Raw genomic sequence first — 17,626 nt, 5'->3', positions numbered from 1 at the left:
AGACAAAGATAAAAGCAATGCTACAAAATGCAGAATTAGTGCACGATGGATTTTTCTATATGTCTAATGGCATAACCTGTCCAGCAAACACTGCCGAGACCAGTCTATTTCATCTTTTTGTCTTCCAGCTTCCTGTAAGATGAAAGTACAATATATCATCCTATTGCTGCTGAAGGCACACCATGTCCTGTTGAGACTAAAGTGGAAGACTCTATTTGGATGGTCACCGACCACAACAGGAACTTTGAATGTGATGCTTCATCTAGTTGTAATTCTGTTAACTCTAACATTATTGTGCTTGTTACTTACAATAATTTTATGTATAAAAGCCCGGTACACATATAAGCAAAAGATCTCTATTTGTTGTGACAAACACCCTGATAATACAATTTATAGTGATATTCTATATTATTGAAGCTATCTGCTTAAACAAAAGTTCGCGTGCACGCTAACACCGTATATAGATGATATTAGTATTTAAACCGAATAGTTTGTCAAACAATTGGACTCTTACCACTGAACTACAACATGCCATGTATTTATGACATAGAGGCAAGAGGTAACCACACTACCAGTCTATGAGAGAATGAAGGGGATTGGCTGTGGTCAAGGAGGTGGAGTGCGGCAGGTGCACTCGACCGCCCCCTCAGCCAAACCCGCAGCAGTTTGGTCCAGGCTGCAGAGGAGGGAAGGGCCTGAGACACAGCCAGGCCAAGAACTCCTTCCAGGAAACCCACAGGGAAGCGGAACGCCGGTGGCTTGTGGGCACAGGGAGTCTCGTGCAAACTTTTCCTACTCTATGCAATTTGACTACGAGTCAACCACTTCATTCTATAAATACGACAGCCTGGATGAGCCACTTTGAGCGCTCCCTGCTAAGTAAGTGAGCTGTATGGCAATGGTTTTACTACTCACGGGTCGGTGGATGAGCCCAATTCAACTTCATTATTCATCATTTAGCTTAAGTAGATGTACACCAAATGTAATGGATTATTTAGAGATATAGGGTTGTATGATTTTTTAATATACTCTTTGATTCATTTTACTTAGTAGATTGGATTTGCTAAAATTTTAAGCTCGTATTTGCCAAAAGCAACTGCAGACTACACTAAATGCCTTGCATGATAAAGTCTAGCTTGCATTGTGCTGGGAAAAATGGAACTGACAGGGAAAACAACGATCCAAGGCTAACGCAGAGACATAACAGACATCTGCAAAGCCGGGCCTATTTTTGCACTTTGCTGAGAAGAAAGGATTTATCCAGACAAAATGGCACCTTCAAGGATATGGACCAAAACCAATGTCTACAACTGGACAAAACAGGCCCACGTGGAGTCAGGGAAAAAAGGTCCAATGGGGAGTAAAGGACCTGGTGGTAAAATTTTGCTATTGGACTGGATCTTGGTGTGAATGGTCTGTTAAGATATAAAAGTTTGTAGTTTTCTATGCTGGGGCGGACCTCTGTGCAGGTACCCAGCTTGAGCCAGACCTTCTGCTATTCTACTCCATTAAATTTTTTATTTTCTGAGAATTTTGTCTCCTGAAAGTCTGTTCTGCACATGGTCATAAGGCTTCGCCTCAAAGTTTGCTGCTGGAGTTCTAAAATGCAAACTCTGGAGCGAACGATTATCAGGGAAACAGGAATCCTGACAGTTTGCACCGCGACAGACACGGCCTCACCTGAAAGTTTGTCTCTGGAGCTCCAAGACATGGCCTGCTGGAGCGAATGGTTATTGGGAAGGGAAGATGCCTGAAAGTTTGCTTCGTGAATGGGTACAGGCACCTGGAGAGAAGGTCAGCAGCATTCAGCTTGGCATGTTTCCCCCATGCAGTAAATAATAGAGTGAGCCTGCCACCAAACTCTTTCAAGTCACGCTTCTCTTTAAGAAATCTAAACATTGTTCTGCAGCAAGCAAAACCCCTCAATTACTCCCCCGCAACAGGATGTCACCAAGTGAGGTCACAAAGGGCCCCACTGTGACCCTGCGCCTGGGGAGGGAGGTCAGGGTGTCCCATTGGGAGGCTCAGGGCCAGCTCAGCCCTGGGCACCTGGGTGCTCTCGGGGTGACCTTGGCTAAATTTGAATCCCAGTTTCTTCAAGTTTTACCACCCACTGCTCCCAGCATAGTCTTTAACAGTCCGTTGCACCGCTCGATTTTCCCGGAGGATGGTGCATGATGGGGATGTGACAGACCCACTCACTGCCGTGCTCCTTGGCCAAGGCGTCTATGAGGAGGTTCCAGAAAGGAGTCCCGCTGTCTGGCTCAGTTCTCTCTGGGCTGCTGTGTCGTCACAGGAGTTGCTTTTCAAGGCCCCGAACAGTATTGCGGGCAGTGCCGTGGGGCACGGCGTATGTTTCCAGCCATCTGGTGGTGGCTCCACCATTGTAAGCACAGAACTCTTGCCGAGGCGGGTTTGTGGCAGTGTGATATAGTCAGTTTGCCAGGCCTCTCCGTATTTACACTTCAGTCATCGCCCCCCATACCACACAGGCTTTGACTGCTTGGCCTGCTTGATGGTAGTGCGTGTTTCACAATGATGAATAACCTGTGCAACAGCGTCCATGGTCGAGCCCACCCCTCGATCACGAGCCCATCCATATGTTGCATCCCTTCCTCAATGACCTGAGGCGCCGTGGGCACAATGGGTCATAAAGAATTCACCTTCATCTTACCAGTGCAAATCTACCTCAGACACTTTAATCTGGGCAGCTCGATCCCCCCGCTGGTGTTCGGATGGGGTTCTTCACTGACCGACTCTCGGGCACATGAGCTTCTATGTGGCGCACTCTCACAGGCAGGTTCTCCAGCCGGGCAGCGATATCTCGCCAGGATTCAGCAGCCCCGATGGGTTGGGCTCTGCGCTGCCAGCGGCTCCGCTTCCATTGCTGTAACCAGCGCCATGGGGCATTTCCCACTATCCATGAGGCAGAGCACAGATGAAGCTTCTTAGACGCTGGGGCCTCTTCAGCCCCTGTCAGGATGGCAGGTACTGGGTCTGGTGGGGCCTCTGCCCCACGGCGGGGGCTGTGGCCCAGGGTACAGCAGGGGCCACAACGGTCGGACACGGTCGGTGGTGGCGGCGAGAAGCCGGATGGCCCATGGCTGCGTTCCAGCGGCACGGCCTGGGATACCGACTGTCTGAGCGGGTGGTGCCACGGAGACGTGGGGTCTGGAACATGGGGGTGGCCGGGGGGACGGGAGGGACGGGGAGGGGGGCAGAGAGGAAGGGGCCCCGGGGCTGGGCCGGGGCTGCTCGAGCTCGGGGCAGGCCTGACGGGCACCATATCAGAGCTTGGCCTGGCCACCCGCGGAGCCGCCTCCGCTCACATCACTCTTCACTGCCATTGGTCGGGAGGGCTGTCAGTCTCCCGCCCTGAGGTGATGCTGCCTGGGATTGGCTGCCTGGGCTGTCACTCTGCCCTGGTTTGGGGCCCACCCTACCCTGAGGTGCTGTTTTCTCTGATTGGCTGTCTCGCATTTCCCCCTGGCTCCTCCCATCAAGTGATTGGACAGACTGCTTATCAATCATTTGTGTGCCACTCTCCTGCCAGGTGTGATTGGTGAAGCCAGCACGGCCCGCCCCTGAATGCTGCCCAGTTCCTTCAACTCTCGCCACCTTTCCTGCAGGCCTCAAAGCTTGATTGGCTGGTTACATATCAGTCACATGACTTGCCCCACCTCCTCAAATGTGATTGGCTGTCCTGGGGCTACTGACTCCCTGTAGAGTCTTGGTTGGTTGTTGCCGGGCAACGAGCTCCACCTAAAACTGAAACTGTGGGCACTGAACAAAGGCCGTGGGTGATAAAAAACGTTGGGACTCTAAACATGAGGATTTGGGCCCCAAGAAGGAGGCTCTGGGCACTCAAAAGGACGGGCAGATGCTACAGGTGGCGCTTTGGGCCCTGAACACAAGGGGACCCTCTTGGTTCCCACCTGAGCTGGGTTTGGTGCCCGTAACCCCATGGAACAGACACCTCAGCTGTCTGCACCTCTGTCCCCATCTCCCCATGCTCTCCTCCCTCCCAGGCACCTTTCCCACGTCCTCCAGAACCAACCAAGGCCTCTGTCTGTCTCTGTGTTTGTGCGGCAGGTGTCACGTCAGAAGCATTGTCCCAGCCAGGTCACTGCATCTCTTCTCCCTCTGCTGCCACCACGACTGTACCAGCTGTCTGATGTGCTTTCTGACCTCATGGACCCTCTCGTCCTGCCTCCCTTCTGCTGTTCAGTCCTGTTCCTGCAAGAGAAGTCACAACCAGTCAGTGTCCCCTCTGTGGCATCGGGACCTTCCAGAGCTGGACGGCTGGTGGGAACTGTCACCATCAGCCAAGACTCTGTGTGAAGTCTTCTCCTGGCACAGGAACAGCTCTGGCTGTGCTGGGTAAGCACCGCGCTGCCCAAAGGAGAACAGCAACAGTCGCAGTGACTCCTGGGCAATGGGAAGAGATGATCTGAAGGCAGGTTGGCAGTAGACTCTGAGGCTGTGCCGGGGGTGGCCACATCTGGGTCATTCCAGCAGGATTTTGGAAAGTCCCTTCCCAGCTGTGAGTGCCAGGCCAAGGGCACGGGGTAGAAAAAGCGCCAACCTCTGAGGGCCCCAGCCCCCAAGTGGCCGCTGTCTCCAAATTAATAAAACTTCTAAACAGACTCTCCCTATACCTGAATTAGCTTCGTTTTTAGAAACAAACGAACAAACAAACAAATAAACGTGTACTTCTGGATGAGGATGGACCAGGTTTGGGATCAGTACCGTGGGTGCTGCAGGAGCAGGTGTCTCCCAGCACGGACAGGCGGGGTGACCTATTGAACTCACTACCCCTGGGCCCCACGATGGCCCAGTTCAGCAGCCCTGGGCCCAAGGGCTCAGCCCATGGGGAGCCCCACAACCAGGGTCAGAGCGGTTCCTGCTGCTGCCCCGAGGGTCACCAGCCCCAGTCAGCCCTGGGCCAGAGTGCAGGTGTCTGAGCTGGGCTGAGGTGGAAGGGGCTGGAAAACAGCTCATCGGGAGGAGGCGATGGAAGAAGGTGCCGTGTGTGTGGCACTGGGGATGAACTGACACCCTCAGTTTGGTATCTGGATCCGTGCTGGGCTTGCACATGGACTAAGCCCCAGCTCAGAGCACAAAGTGCTGTTGCCAGCCCTGGGTGCCAAGTGCTGTTCCTGCTCTCTCCTCCCGAGCGCACGACTGACCTGCCTGCTCCTGCCTTGGGGTTGGGGAACTCGGGGTCAAAAGGAAAGACAGACTGTGTAGTTATGGGATGTCTTAAGTGTCCTGGGATTGCTTTGCGAATCACTCTGTAACGTTTCCTGGGCTATGAACTCGATATGTGCCCAGAGAGGCAAATAAGTCCATGAACCAACTTTCCAATTAAGGTTTCCTTCTTACAAAAAAACACACTTCCATTTTCTCATGGGCAACAAACTTAAAGATGGAAGCTGAACCAGCATGTGCCTCTTGTGAAAACAAGTAACAACAGATGGTTCCACTCAGTCGATCCTCAGTTGCTTCCTGCACAGGAAACCTCTGCCTTAATTTAATCTTTGGTGTACAGGCAGGGCCTTGCTGATGTTCCTGTATAGGCAGCAAGTGTGTGGCTGTCAGGCTTTCTGCAGATTTGTGCCTGAGTTTTCCTGTTTCTTTTAATAAGGACAATCTTTCTGTGTACTCCTCAAGTCTCCCATAAGCTGATGGGTTGAGAGAAGGACGGGGAGCTGCAGTTAGCTCAGGGAGGACCAGTCAGCATCACAGGCAAAGCAGACTGCAATTCGACTTGGTCAAAGTTAATGCAATTTATTGATATATGAAACTGGAACTTCTCCCCCGTCTTTGGGTGGATCACCGTGCACCCTGAACCGATACAGGCAGGTGTGGTCCGGGTGGCCCCAGTTGCTCAGCACTTGCAGCCTGATGTAATTCACCAACCCAGGGAGCTCGTTCTGAAATGACAAGAAGAAATGAGTCACCTTTTCCTCTCTAGCACGTGAGCACTGAGAGAAGTGCCGCAGCGACGGCTTCGTTCAATAGCTTCCTTCCAGCTGCCCTGCAAGGCCTTTTGACCTGTCGTGGTTGAGACATTCTTATCTTGCTCTACATCATTGGGCCATAAGAACAGCAAAGGAAGAAGCAGCTACCAGATGCCTCAACAAATACACTGGAAAGATCTCGCCTGCTTTGGGGCACAGGCTTCCACAGTCAGAAGACTCAATGGTGGTGTCAGTAAAATGTCTCGTTGCCTTCTCTAGAAAGCCATGGAAACAGAATGGCACCCCTGTCACTACTCACTGCCAGCACCAACAGAATCCTCAGGAAGTCCAATATTACTGGTCTTTAACTGGCAGACCAGCAGTCGTGCATCCTATGGGATGTGGCTGCTTGTCTGCGCTTGGGGTCCAGACTGTCAAGCTGATTCCAGCTTCAACTGTGGCGCTTCTAAGTGCTGAAGTTTAAACCCACAATGAAAGAGAAGAGTGGCACTCAAGCAATTTAAAGCAGAAGAAAGGCCAGTGTGGGACATGCTCAAGGACAGGGCTGCCTGTAGAACTTTGGCTGGGCATCCCATCCCCATCCAGCCCCGCATTTCTCCTCCTCTCCTACAGTTCTCCTCCCTCTTTGTCCCCATACCTTCAGCTGGAAGGTCTGACTGGGGTTCAGCGCTGCCAGGACAGTGAACTGTCCCAGGAACGTTCCCTGCTCCTCGTGTTCTTCCTTGAAGCCCTACAGAAAGGCAGCGGTGGAGAAAACAAGAGCTTCTGGTATCACCATGGGAAGCCTGAACTTCAGTCGGTGAAGTACAGGGTTAATTCCGCTACGTAGTCCAAAGACAATGAGCACAATGAAAAGACAAGAAGCTGCAGGTGGGCAGCATGTCACATTTGCCTACTGAACGAGTCCAAGCTGCCAGTCAGAAAAGGAGCAGACGCTCCCAGTGAGAGGGAGGTAACCTGAGGATCTCAAATGCCACTGGGGTTGGAAGCCAAGAAGGTCTAGGACCATGCACTGTCCAGCTCCTTTTCCCTGTGGCTCCTAAAGCAGCATCTTGCCCCAGAAGCTTCCTTTCCAGTGATACATTGAATATAAGAAGAATACAACGGGAAGGAAGCAACTCCAAGGAGCCTGTTTGTTCTGAGAGCCAGGAGGAAGCTTCAGGCCACTGGACTCTTTGACCCATCTTCCCTCCCTGTTAAAAAATGCTGTGCAAGCCCCTGCCCCTCACCCCAGAGAAATCACTTACATAGACAGCAAAGTCCTTTGGAGCTGCAGAGATACTTTCTCCATGGAACGCTGTCCCTGAGACATGGTCCATGGTGACTGCTCTGGCAATGACTGGCACAGACAGCTTGATGAACACGTGTCCCTGACTTCCTGGGAAAGGCCAGCAGTTTCCAGGTTGATTTTCTGGCTGAAAGGAGAAGAAACTACATTGACATGGAGAAGGTTGCCCTGGCTCTCATTCCTGCCATGAGCATCAGAGGATTAAGAAATCATTTGGCCAATCAGTTCTACTCTGAACCACAGCCAGTGCCTGCAGTCAGACCACGTGGATACAGATCTGAGGAACAGTTGTGAGAATTCACATATCAAAAGACCCGTTCAGCACAGAAGCACTTAAATGGCTGGGAGCTGGGTGTGCTAGTTGTAGAACTTTACCGCCGTCTCCTGGTCCAGAGCCGTCACTGAGAACAAGCCAGGGACCGTGTGGCTAAAAGGCCCCTGCCCAGAGCAGGTGGCAGCTCCGGGCCCCCCTGGATGAACCTTTCCTGTCAGGGGAAGCACTCGCTCCCTCTCAGCCACTCCCAGCTCCTTCCACTGGCACCAGCCAGATCTTCAGGTTGCGCAGGCAGCTCAGGAGCAGGGCCAGGATGGCTTGAGAGCCCAACATGGGGCCCTCCAGCAGTGCAGGCTCTCAGCACCCGCTGGTGCTCACTAAGAGCACATCCCAGAGCTCTGCAGGCACCTCTGCCCTTCTCCTTCCGTGCCGTGCTGACACTTTGCACAGCGACTGGGCAGACACAGAGTGCAGGAGCAGCCTGGCCTGGTAGAAGCTCCCGTGGAGAACCTAGGGCTCTCTCGGAGAGGAAATAGCAGGGAGACACAGGAGGAGAGTAGGTCCATGTGAGAAGGAGGCAGGAGAAGAAGCTTCGAGGAGCAAAGACAGGGGGAAAGGCAACTCTGAGCAGCATCTGTGGTTCATTCTCCCGACCTTTGTTTTACTGCTTCTTGGTGCTCCTACCTCCAGAATAAGCTCAGGGGACCTCATATAATGCATCACCGGCAGGGAATACAGGAAGACTTTGGTTGTGGCATTCCGGAGGGATGGAGAAGTCTTGGAATGAATGACAGCAGCCCCTGGAAATTAAAACATGAGCATAATCATCAGGCAGTGTCAGGAGGAATATCGCACTGTTAACTTGAAAAAGGCTTCTCAACAGTCATCCACGTCCCACAGTGGGTTCCCCTCTGTCTTATTGGCACAACCCCTCTGGAACACACAGCAGGGAGTCATCGAACTGTCGTATGGGGCCATGGAAAAAGGCAGGAATGTGAGCTAGGCTTTCTGTGCTTCCCATGGGGTCTGGCCCGTTACAGGCTCTGTCAGCGGGGGCGCTTTTAGGGCACGAGGTGACCCTTGACTTCTCCCCCCTTCTCTCCTACCCCTGGGCACGTTCCAATGCCCATCTTGTCAATCTGGAAGGAAGTGCTTTGGAACTGGTTTGTTTGTACAATGTCACAGCACCTGCTGATTTCAGGGCGTAATCAGGCATCGGGACCTGGATTTCTTCCAGCTTCTCCATGGCTTGATTGATGATCTCCTGAATAGCCTGGGAAGGAACACAAGAGCGCCTGTTGGAAGGAAAAGGAACAAGGCAAGTAGCTCCCCTGCAAGGCCAGCCAAGGTGAACAGGGACAAGGGCCATCTCAGATGGAAGGAACGCCCAAATTGCCTGGAAGCCTCCCAAGTTTGCTCTGCTGTGATTGACGGGGATCAGAATTGGGGGCTGCTCACTCCAGTGCCCTGAATGCTGGAGCTGCGGGAAGGAGCTTTTCCTGTGGAGAGGCTCCAGGCCAGGCAGGACGGAGAGGCAAGCCTGCTGGGCATGACATGGAACTGGATTAACTCTGCAGTGCTGAGACCATTCTTTCTTTCCAGTTCTCCCCTGAGGAGGATCCAAGATCTGGACGCAGAGGAAGGAACGACTCAAACAGCTGTCATTCCTGTCACGCTTTCTCTTCCCCATAAGGAAGTGTGGAGCAACAGGAAAATGAAGCGTGGCCATGACAGCACTTGTTCCAGCAGCACCAGCCTCTTGGTTGTGAAAGGGAATGGAGTAGGATATGTGCCGGAGGGAGGATAAAACCCCTGAGTAGATTCTTCTGCCTTGTGCCCTTACCCGTCCGGTATAGCCTGGCAGCTTTGCCTGGTTCAAGCCTTCCTGGAGAGCCCGATCCGCGACATCTTTTGCGCTCCAGCGCAGATGATAAAGCTGTTCCTGGAGCTTACGGAGCTGGTCCGGCAGGGACAGGGTTTCACTCAGCACTTCTAACTCTGCTGTGGTTCTCCAGAGGCTTTCTGTGCCAACTCGTCCCACATGGTAAACACCTGTCAGACACACACCAGAACTTAGAACTAGGTCTAAGGCTGGGTTATGCCTTGGGCTGCCCGCTCCCCTTTCCATGTCTGTCCAAAGTGGCATAGTTCTCTCCCCTCTTGTTGTCTTTGACAGTGGCCAACATGGCATACAGGCTCCACAATAGATGGACATTCCCTGCCCTGGACTGTCCTCCTTGTCCTACAGAAGATTGTCAGCCCCCTGGGGCAGGAGAGCTCAGCCATGGCCTCTCCCTCAGCTGAAGAGAACTGGCTTAGCCCTCCTGGGGAAGGCAAGTTACCCCTTCCTCACCCCCACACCCGTCCCGCTGGAGCAGGGAGACTGGCACAGCTCTGTCGGGGACTTTCTGCTCTTAGCTGAGCTCCTCTGGTCACAGCGGGGGAAGCGGACCAGGGCAAGATGGACCCCGAGTACCTCCTAAAGCACCATCCTCAGCTCGGAGCTCTGCAGATACTCACCGAAAGAGAACAGACCAAAAAGCAGCACGAGCATCATTGCCTTCAGCGCCTTCATCATCCTGCAAGGAGGAAAAGGCTGGTGAAGCTGGCGGTTCCCGTGCGGATCAGCAGCAGACTGGAGAGTAGCAGCAGGGACTGCAGCCCTTGAGCCTGGCATTCCTGGCGTGTGCGTTGGCTTGGTCCTGCACCAGCCTGAGTCACTGCTGGAGTTGTCACCAGCTGCACCAGTGGGGGATTTGTCATGGCAGTGATCGTTTCGTTAGGGACAAAGGGCTCAAGATTGTCTCCGGACTAAGAGCAGGAGTTGCAACAAAATCTGTGGCCACACTTCACGTCTGTGAGGCTGGAGAGGGATTCTTTGGAAATGGAAGAGGCACAACAAACACCTGTTTCTCCTGCCCACCATCTCATCGGCACTTGTGCTGATTCTGTTCTCCTCCCCCTCCCAAGAGAAGGTTCAGCCTGTGCCCCTACAGTTCAACAGCTGCCAGGTGGGGGGTGTGTGTCTCCCCTCTCACAGCGTTTCTTTAGCAGCCGGGTTACCTCTGGCCCTTCTCTTGGCATAGCTGGCGACAAATGCAGACTGGGGAAAGAGGGAGGGAGGGCTGAATGTGAATACGTGCTGGCAAGCAACGGGCAACCAAGAAAGCCCCAAAGAAACACTCTGCTGGCTGGGCCCTGCTGCCCTGAGCCTGATCTGCCAAGACACAGCACACAGCGCTCTGCAAGGTGGAAATTCCTCCTGCCTGTTCCAGGAGGCTCTCAAAAGCTTCACAGTGTACACTTCATCAGGAATAAACAATCCCCTTTTGTTCTCCTAGAGAACTCCTTGCACCCTTCAGAGGATCATGTTCCCCTTTCCTAAGGCAGAGCCCTGGTGAGGAACTAACCGGGTTTCTGAAAGAAACCTCCTCTGTCAGGAACGCAAGTCAAATCCATGGCCAACAGAGGACACGCTGGTGTCCTTCTGGTCCAAGTGGAGAGGAAAACCAAGCAGGCTCAGGGACATAACCCACCCTGCAGAGCACAATACAGGACTGAGCTCTCACAATTACTACGGCAGGCTGTATCTGGGCCACTGCTTGGGACTCCATCCATGCGATCCAAAATAGACCTGTCCCTCATTCTGCAGAGATCAAAGGCTTTCTGGGCCTCGCCCTTGCGTTCATGAGGAGACTGAAAGGCGGCTGCTGCCTTCCACCAGCTCCAGACCGAGCTCTCAGGCTGCCCTCGTGTTCCTCTCCTGTCCACCCTCCACCCACCCCAGCTGACGAGGTGGAAAAAAATCACCTGGGGAAAGGGGAGGAGGATTTTTCAAACATACCCATTCAGACCTTCAACCTTCTCTGTCTGTTTCTTGGTACCTACTGAGGTGCAAGTAACAAGCATCTTGCTTGCTCAGCAGCGAGCCAAAAACTCTGCGATCTCTGTTCCCTCAAGATCGAGAGTGACAAAGGCGCAGGGAGAGCCCTGGTCTTATACCCTGCTGTGCCCACCTCAGCACTGATGCTGCTTTGTGACATCAATGGCAGTGGGTGATGCCACAATGGAAGAGGCTGCGCCACGTTTGGAGGCAAAGTCCAGCCTGACAGGAGCGGGTTTTGCAGTCCTCTCCACAAGGGAAGGAATCTTTCACCATAGAAAGACGGGAAAGGTACAGGAACATGTTACTTCAGAAAACAGACTCTGTCAACCACTCTTCCTCTTACTTACCAAAGTTCAGACAGTGTTAGAAAACAACAACAAAAAAGCATCATCACTAAGGCAGTGATGTTCTCTGCTGATTTGCTGCCGCTGACATCTTGAAAACAGCACAAGGTCTCTTGTTCTTCAGTGCAGAGCACGTAGGTTGGAATTGGAGCTGCAAAGGAAACCATATTCAGCCAGTATATTTGAGTACATCAGGACAAGTTCAGTTCACATAACTGCTGCCATAACTACACCCGGCTCTGCCGTCTGCAGAAGCAGATCAGCTCCTAAATATATCCCCAGCCCTACAGACACAGATCTTCCCCAGGGCAGTACTCAGGAAATACCAGGACACAGGGACACCTGGTCATTCAGCTTAAGCTGCTGGGGATGATAGAGGTAAATCAGACGAGAGAGAAGACAGAGGAGCCGAGAGAGAAAGACACACATGGGGAAAAGGCTGGAGAGATGGAGAGATCAAGACAAATAGGGACGAGGAGCCGTGACAAGACAGGGAGGAAGAAAGAAGAGGATCGAGGAACAGGATGGGGGATGGGGAGGAGAAGAAGAAGGAAGGTTGGGTAGAGAAAGACAGGGACAAGGAGGGGTATGTGCAGATGGAGAAAAGGAAGGTCAGAGAGCAGAACAAAGGGACTGAGAAACAAAGCGAAGGTAAGATGGGGATGGAGAGACTGACAAAGGGAGAGAACCCACAGTGAGCTGGAGAAAAGGAGGGTTGAGGAGCTGGAAAGAGGAAGAGAGGAGAAACAGAAGGCAGAGCCAGCTGGACAGGGGTCTATTGCCAGAAGAAATGGGACAGGTAGCAGGGAAGAATAAAGAGAAAAGATGGGGACAGACAGCAGGACAAAGGGACAGTGTGAGGGATTAACAGCACGGACTCTCAGTGCGGGTGAACCAAGAGACAGATTTATAGTTAGTAGCTGTTGTACACGCATTTAACTTTCTGCTGTAATTGGCTTACGGCAGCTGTCCACGCGCTCAAAGTTATCTTATGATTGGTCTGCTTAATCTTTCACACGCTCCGGCAGTTTGGCTGACACATTGTAAATATCTTTTCTTGTAGAAAACCATTCTGGTTTGTCACTCTATTTTGGTCAAGGTCATTCCAGTAAGTCAGGATGACTGTCTGTAAGATACTCCACAAGACTGAGAGGATAAAAGGTGCAGGGAAGAGGATCGAGGTGGAGAAAGAAGCAGCAGTTAGAGAACGATGAAGGGAAGAGGAAGGAAGCGGAGGGAAGGGAAGGGAAGGGAAGGGCTGGGGGCTGCTCAGCCTTGGGGCAGCTCCACGGGCGCCACGGCAAAGCTCCGCCTGGCTGCCCACAGAGCCACCGCCTTCTCAGCTGCACTGCCGTTGGTTGGGAGGGCTGTCAGTCTCCTCCCCTGAGGTGATCCTGGATCTGATTGGCTGCCTTAGGGGTCACTTGCCCCACAGTGCCCGCCACACCCTGAGGTAATGTTTCCTGTGATTGGCTGGCTGGGATTTCTCGTTTCTCCCCCTACCAAGTGATGGGTCAGACTGCTTGTCAATCATCCATGTGCTGCACTCCCGCCAGGCGTGATTGGTGCAGCCAGCAGAGCATGCTCCTGAATGCTGCCCAGTTTGTTCAACTCTCGCCATCTTTCCTGCAGGCCTCAAAGCTTTATTGGCTGGTTACATATCAATCACATGACTTGCCCCACCTCCTCAAATGTGATTGGCTGTCCTGGGTCCACTGACTCCCACCAACTTCTGGGCCGTTGTTGCCAGGCAATGAGCTCCACCTGAAAATGAAACTGTGGGACCTGAACAGAGGCCATGGGTGATAAAAGACATGTCGGGACCCTAAACGTGACCGTTTTGGCCCCAAGAAGGAGGCTCTGGGCACTCAAAAGGATGGGCAGATGCTACAGATGGCGCTTTGGGCCCTGAACACGAGGGGACCCTCTTGGTTCCCACCCGAGCTGGGTTTGGTGCCCGTGACCCCACAGAACGGACACCTGTGCTGTCCGGAGTGGCCACGGAACAGACGGAGCCCAAAGCCACGGACTCCATGAGCTCAATGGGGTGTTGTGACATTTTATGGATGTTTCACAGGGCGGCCCATGGACTGAGGGCAACTGTCTGTGTGTGACATCAAAGGGTGGGCAGGGGAGTGGTGGTTGGTGAGGACGTATTGGATCGTGTGGGACCTGAGCCTGACGTCCATGGGGTGGAACAAGGGGCGGAGAAAGGACCGTTGTGGTTGAACCCCAGCTGGTAACTGAGCCCCACGCAGCCGCTCCCTCACTCCCCGCAGCGGGATGGGGGAGAGGATCGGCAGGGTAAAAGCGACAAAAATCTTGCATTGAGATATAAACACTTTAATAACTGGAATTTAAAAAAAATAGATGAAAATGTAAAAAAAATTAAATTAAAATATGCAATAATAAGAATTATACCTAAAATAATGAAAAGAAAATATCAAAGAGAAAGGATCATAGAATCATAGAATGTCCAGAATTGGGAGGTACCCACAGGATCATCGAGTCCAATTCCTGTCCATGCACAGGACAACCCCACAACCCTGGGTTGCCCCAAGGGGCCAAACTGCTGAAGTAGGGTAGGGAGAGGGGTTGGAGGTGATGGGGGTGAGCATGAGAATGAGAGTTTTGGGGATGAGGTGTTCAATTTAGGGATTAGGGATTAGAGCTCGCTGTTCAGGGTTAGGATTTAGGCATTGGGTAATCTGCTTAGGTGCGTGGTTAGTGTTAAGGGTATGGTCTAGCTTTGTGAGTTAGGGGTGGTTTTTTAGGGTTGTGGTGAGGCCTAAGGTTAAGGCTGGTATTTTAAGGCTAGGGATACAGGGTAGGGATTAAAGTGAGTAAAAGGATAAGACTAAGAATAAGGGGTTTGGGTTTGGGGTTTTGCTAGTATTTTTAAACTAATTTCTGTGAAACTCTTCATAGTCAGTCAGTTAGTTAGTTTGTTTTGACAGTACCATGGGCAAGTGTCAGCAAGCTAATTAAACACTGTATCTCTATATGAATGTTTTTATGCAGCCATTTCCCAAAATACATTGCCTGCCAAAGGTTTGAGTTGAGAAACACTGTTCAGAGGATCTTCTCAATTTGTATTGGCACATTTTATATCTCTACTTCTTTCCCTCTGTCTCTTTTACTTCCTTGCCTATTCTTTGAAGATCTCCCTGAGGAAAAAATTACTTGAATTATGGAATACCATAGATTGGAAGAGACTCCTTTGCAAGGATCTTTGCAACAGTGTCTTCAACTGGATCAAGTGAGGCTCCCTGTATAACAGTTCTGCTGAGTTCTTATAATTCAGCCAGCCTGTTGTCCTGCACATCCTCTCTGGCATGTGCAAGCAAGTTAAGTGATTACTGTTTACTCAGTTTTATTCAGTTTTGCAGCAGAAACTGCTACAAGGATCTCTGAAACAGCCAGATTCTTCACCCAGGATGTTAAAAACTACCTTTATGCACAGGAAACAGGCCCAGGCACAGCAGGATCTGCCTGTCACCAGCACTGTCTGGAATCCCACCTGGAGAAATCCCACACAAGTCAGGCCAACAATTAATTTGAAGGTGATTAATTTTTGCTCATTTTGGAGGTGGTTGATATTGAAGGAGGTTGACTTTACTCAGTCACTTGGTTTCAAGTTGATCCATTGTCTCAGACCAGTTCCTCCTGTTGTGTCTGTGGATGACGAGATGGGAAAATCCTTGGACCACCCAGGTGACTAATGACTGAAGAGCTCTGGTTGCACACCCACACAACTTTGTTTCACCACCTCAAACCCACCATCTCCTCCTCTCCCTCTTCTCCCCTTGCATTTTGAATTATTCTTTTTTTTTGGAGCCGTCTGCTCTACTCCTTTCTATGCCTGAAAACAAATGGAAAGATGAAGGGAAAAACACCAGTCTTTATTGTATATGTGGGGGTTTTTTTTGTCCTTCTTTCTCCTAGATGTGTAGTTTGATTTAAAAAACAAAATAACTTAAGGAATCAGAGATTTGAGACTTGAATAGTGAGTTTCACCTGCTTCACAACAGGTGCCTGTGAGAATTTGTTTTCCCAAGGCTCCCTGTAGAATCAATGGAGACAGGAGAAAACTCTCAAGGCTGGGTCCTCCCAACCTAGAGCTGGCACGCAAATAAAAGTTACAAATCTCTTCCAGTCACTATTCTCCTGGTCTGCGTTTAGGTCAGGACATTTGATAGTAATAGCAATGAGCAGCTGTTTGGAAGTAACTGCATTTCGGTGCAGATGGATGTCAGATGAGACTGTGTGGAACTATAACTAAAGAAGATGAGTTATACTTGGTCCCTATTCTGCCCTTCCCTCCCCTTTCCTGAAGAAACAGAGAGCACAAAGCTGTGGAAGAAAGCACGGGATTACGAAAGAGATGCTTGATACTGCTTATTCTGAAATCAATAGATACTCAGGGATTCCTAGTCCAAAAGGCAAGTACTGAAAAGTAGAAAGAAAAGCTTTCAGCATACATTTGATTTGATTTGATTTGATTTGATTTGATGTGATAGTTTGGCATTTGTGCAATAAAAGAGATGACTTAGGCACATAGGTGTGACAGATGTTTGGAAAAGACCTGTGTGCATTTGGAATTTGCCAGGACTGGGATAAAATAGCTAACAGACTTTAAAATCCTGTGTTATGAAGGAAGAATTCTTTATGAGTCTTTGAAAAAGGTAGAAAGAAGACAACACATTCTTAGAACTCCAAATGAAATTTCATACAGAAAAATCCAGGTATGAGAAGTGCTTGAAGTCCTCTATCTGTGTACTATAGGACGACTGCAAGAAAGGAAAGAAACAGAGTTCTGGGGAGCCTTTCACCCAGACTGTGGAATTATCACACTTGTTTTTTGCTATGTTCCTGTCTCGGCATGATGAACCGAAATTCAACATGGGACCAGAAAACAAAACTGCAGTTACTGAGTTCATCCTAGAGGGTTTCTCAGGGCTTGATCAAAGACTGCAGCTTGTACTCTCTCTGGTATTTCTGCTCATATACCTGACAACAGTGATGGGGAACGCTACCATCATTTTCCTCGTGTATGCAGATCACCGCCTTCAAACCCCCATGTACTTTTTCATTGGCAATCTGGCCTTCCTGGAAATCTGGTTTACATCCTCCACAAGCATCAAGTTGGTTGTGATCCTGGGTTCTGGTAGGAGAACAATCTCACTAAGCAGCTGCTTTGCCCAGTCCTCCTCCTATTTTACCCTGGGCTATACAGAGTTTATTCTACTTGTTGTCATGTCCTTTGACCGCTATGTTGCCATCTGCCAACCTTTGCATTATGCTGCCATCATGAAGCCTCAGCTCTGCATCCACCTGGTTGTTGCTACTTGGGTCACAGGCTTCACACTCTTGAGTTACCGCCTGGTCATCCTCTCCCAGCTGACTTTCTGTGGCTCAAATGAGATCCACCACTTTTTCTGTGACAACTCTCCGTTATTCAAGCTGTCCTGCTCTGACACCAGCCTGCTTTGGAAAATAGACTCTGTTTTCTTATCAATTGTCATTCTGGGTTCCTTATGTTTAACTCTGGCATTTTACATGTGCATCCTTTTCTGTATTCTACATCTTCCAGCAGCCTCTGGGAGGAAAAAAGCTTTTACCACATGTTCTTCCCATCTCACCACCTTGGCAATTGTATATGGGAGCTGCATTGCTCTCTACGTGTGTCCTTCAGTAGGTGTTTCCTTGGAGAACAGCAGATTTGTAGCGTTGCTGAACACCGTTCTGTACCCATTCTTAAATCCATTCATCTACAGTCTTAGAAACAAGACTGTGATACTGGCCCTGAATGAAGCTGTTGCCCGTACAAGTGCACAACTTTTCCCCTAA

At 50.7% G+C, this 17,626-nt stretch overlaps 2 protein-coding genes across 2 annotated transcripts; one reads left to right on the top strand and one right to left on the bottom strand.

Annotated features, from left to right (window-relative positions):
• Positions 1-5,780: 5,780 nt before the first annotated feature.
• On the bottom strand, positions 5,781-16,680 carry LOC135993658 (SUN domain-containing protein 3-like). The gene is made up of 10 exons (XM_065643668.1): positions 16,609-16,680; positions 16,510-16,566; positions 10,585-10,649; positions 10,067-10,125; positions 9,390-9,598; positions 8,735-8,819; positions 8,231-8,346; positions 7,232-7,399; positions 6,622-6,714; positions 5,781-5,936 (listed from the first exon to the last, which is right to left on the bottom strand). Exons 1-10 carry the CDS (start codon positions 16,678-16,680, stop codon positions 5,781-5,783), a joined length of 1,080 nt encoding a protein of 359 aa, XP_065499740.1.
• Positions 16,679-17,626, top strand: LOC135993657 (olfactory receptor 6E1-like). The gene has a single exon (XM_065643667.1). It carries the CDS (start codon positions 16,679-16,681, stop codon positions 17,624-17,626), a length of 948 nt encoding a protein of 315 aa, XP_065499739.1.

This window comes from Caloenas nicobarica, chromosome 12, assembly GCF_036013445.1.
Source record: "Caloenas nicobarica isolate bCalNic1 chromosome 12, bCalNic1.hap1, whole genome shotgun sequence".
NCBI lineage: Eukaryota > Metazoa > Chordata > Aves > Columbiformes > Columbidae > Caloenas > Caloenas nicobarica.
Note: the sequence above shows the minus strand (reverse complement) of the source record. Positions and strands in the feature narration are given on the sequence as shown.

Excerpts from the sequence above, each read along its gene's own strand:
- LOC135993657 (XM_065643667.1), top strand. The coding sequence starts at position 16,679 with ATGGGACCAGAAAACAAAACTGCAGTTACTGAGTTCATCCTAGAGGGT.
- LOC135993658 (XM_065643668.1), bottom strand. The coding sequence starts at position 16,680 with ATGTTGAATTTCGGTTCATCATGCCGAGACAGGAACATAGCAAAAAAC. Across the intron at positions 10,126-10,584 it reads CCGGCTGCTAAAGAAACGCT|GATGATGAAGGCGCTGAAGG; the intron begins GTGAGAGGGGAG and ends TCCTCCTTGCAG. Across the intron at positions 9,599-10,066 it reads TTTTGGTCTGTTCTCTTTCG|GTGTTTACCATGTGGGACGA; the intron begins GTGAGTATCTGC and ends TGTGTCTGACAG.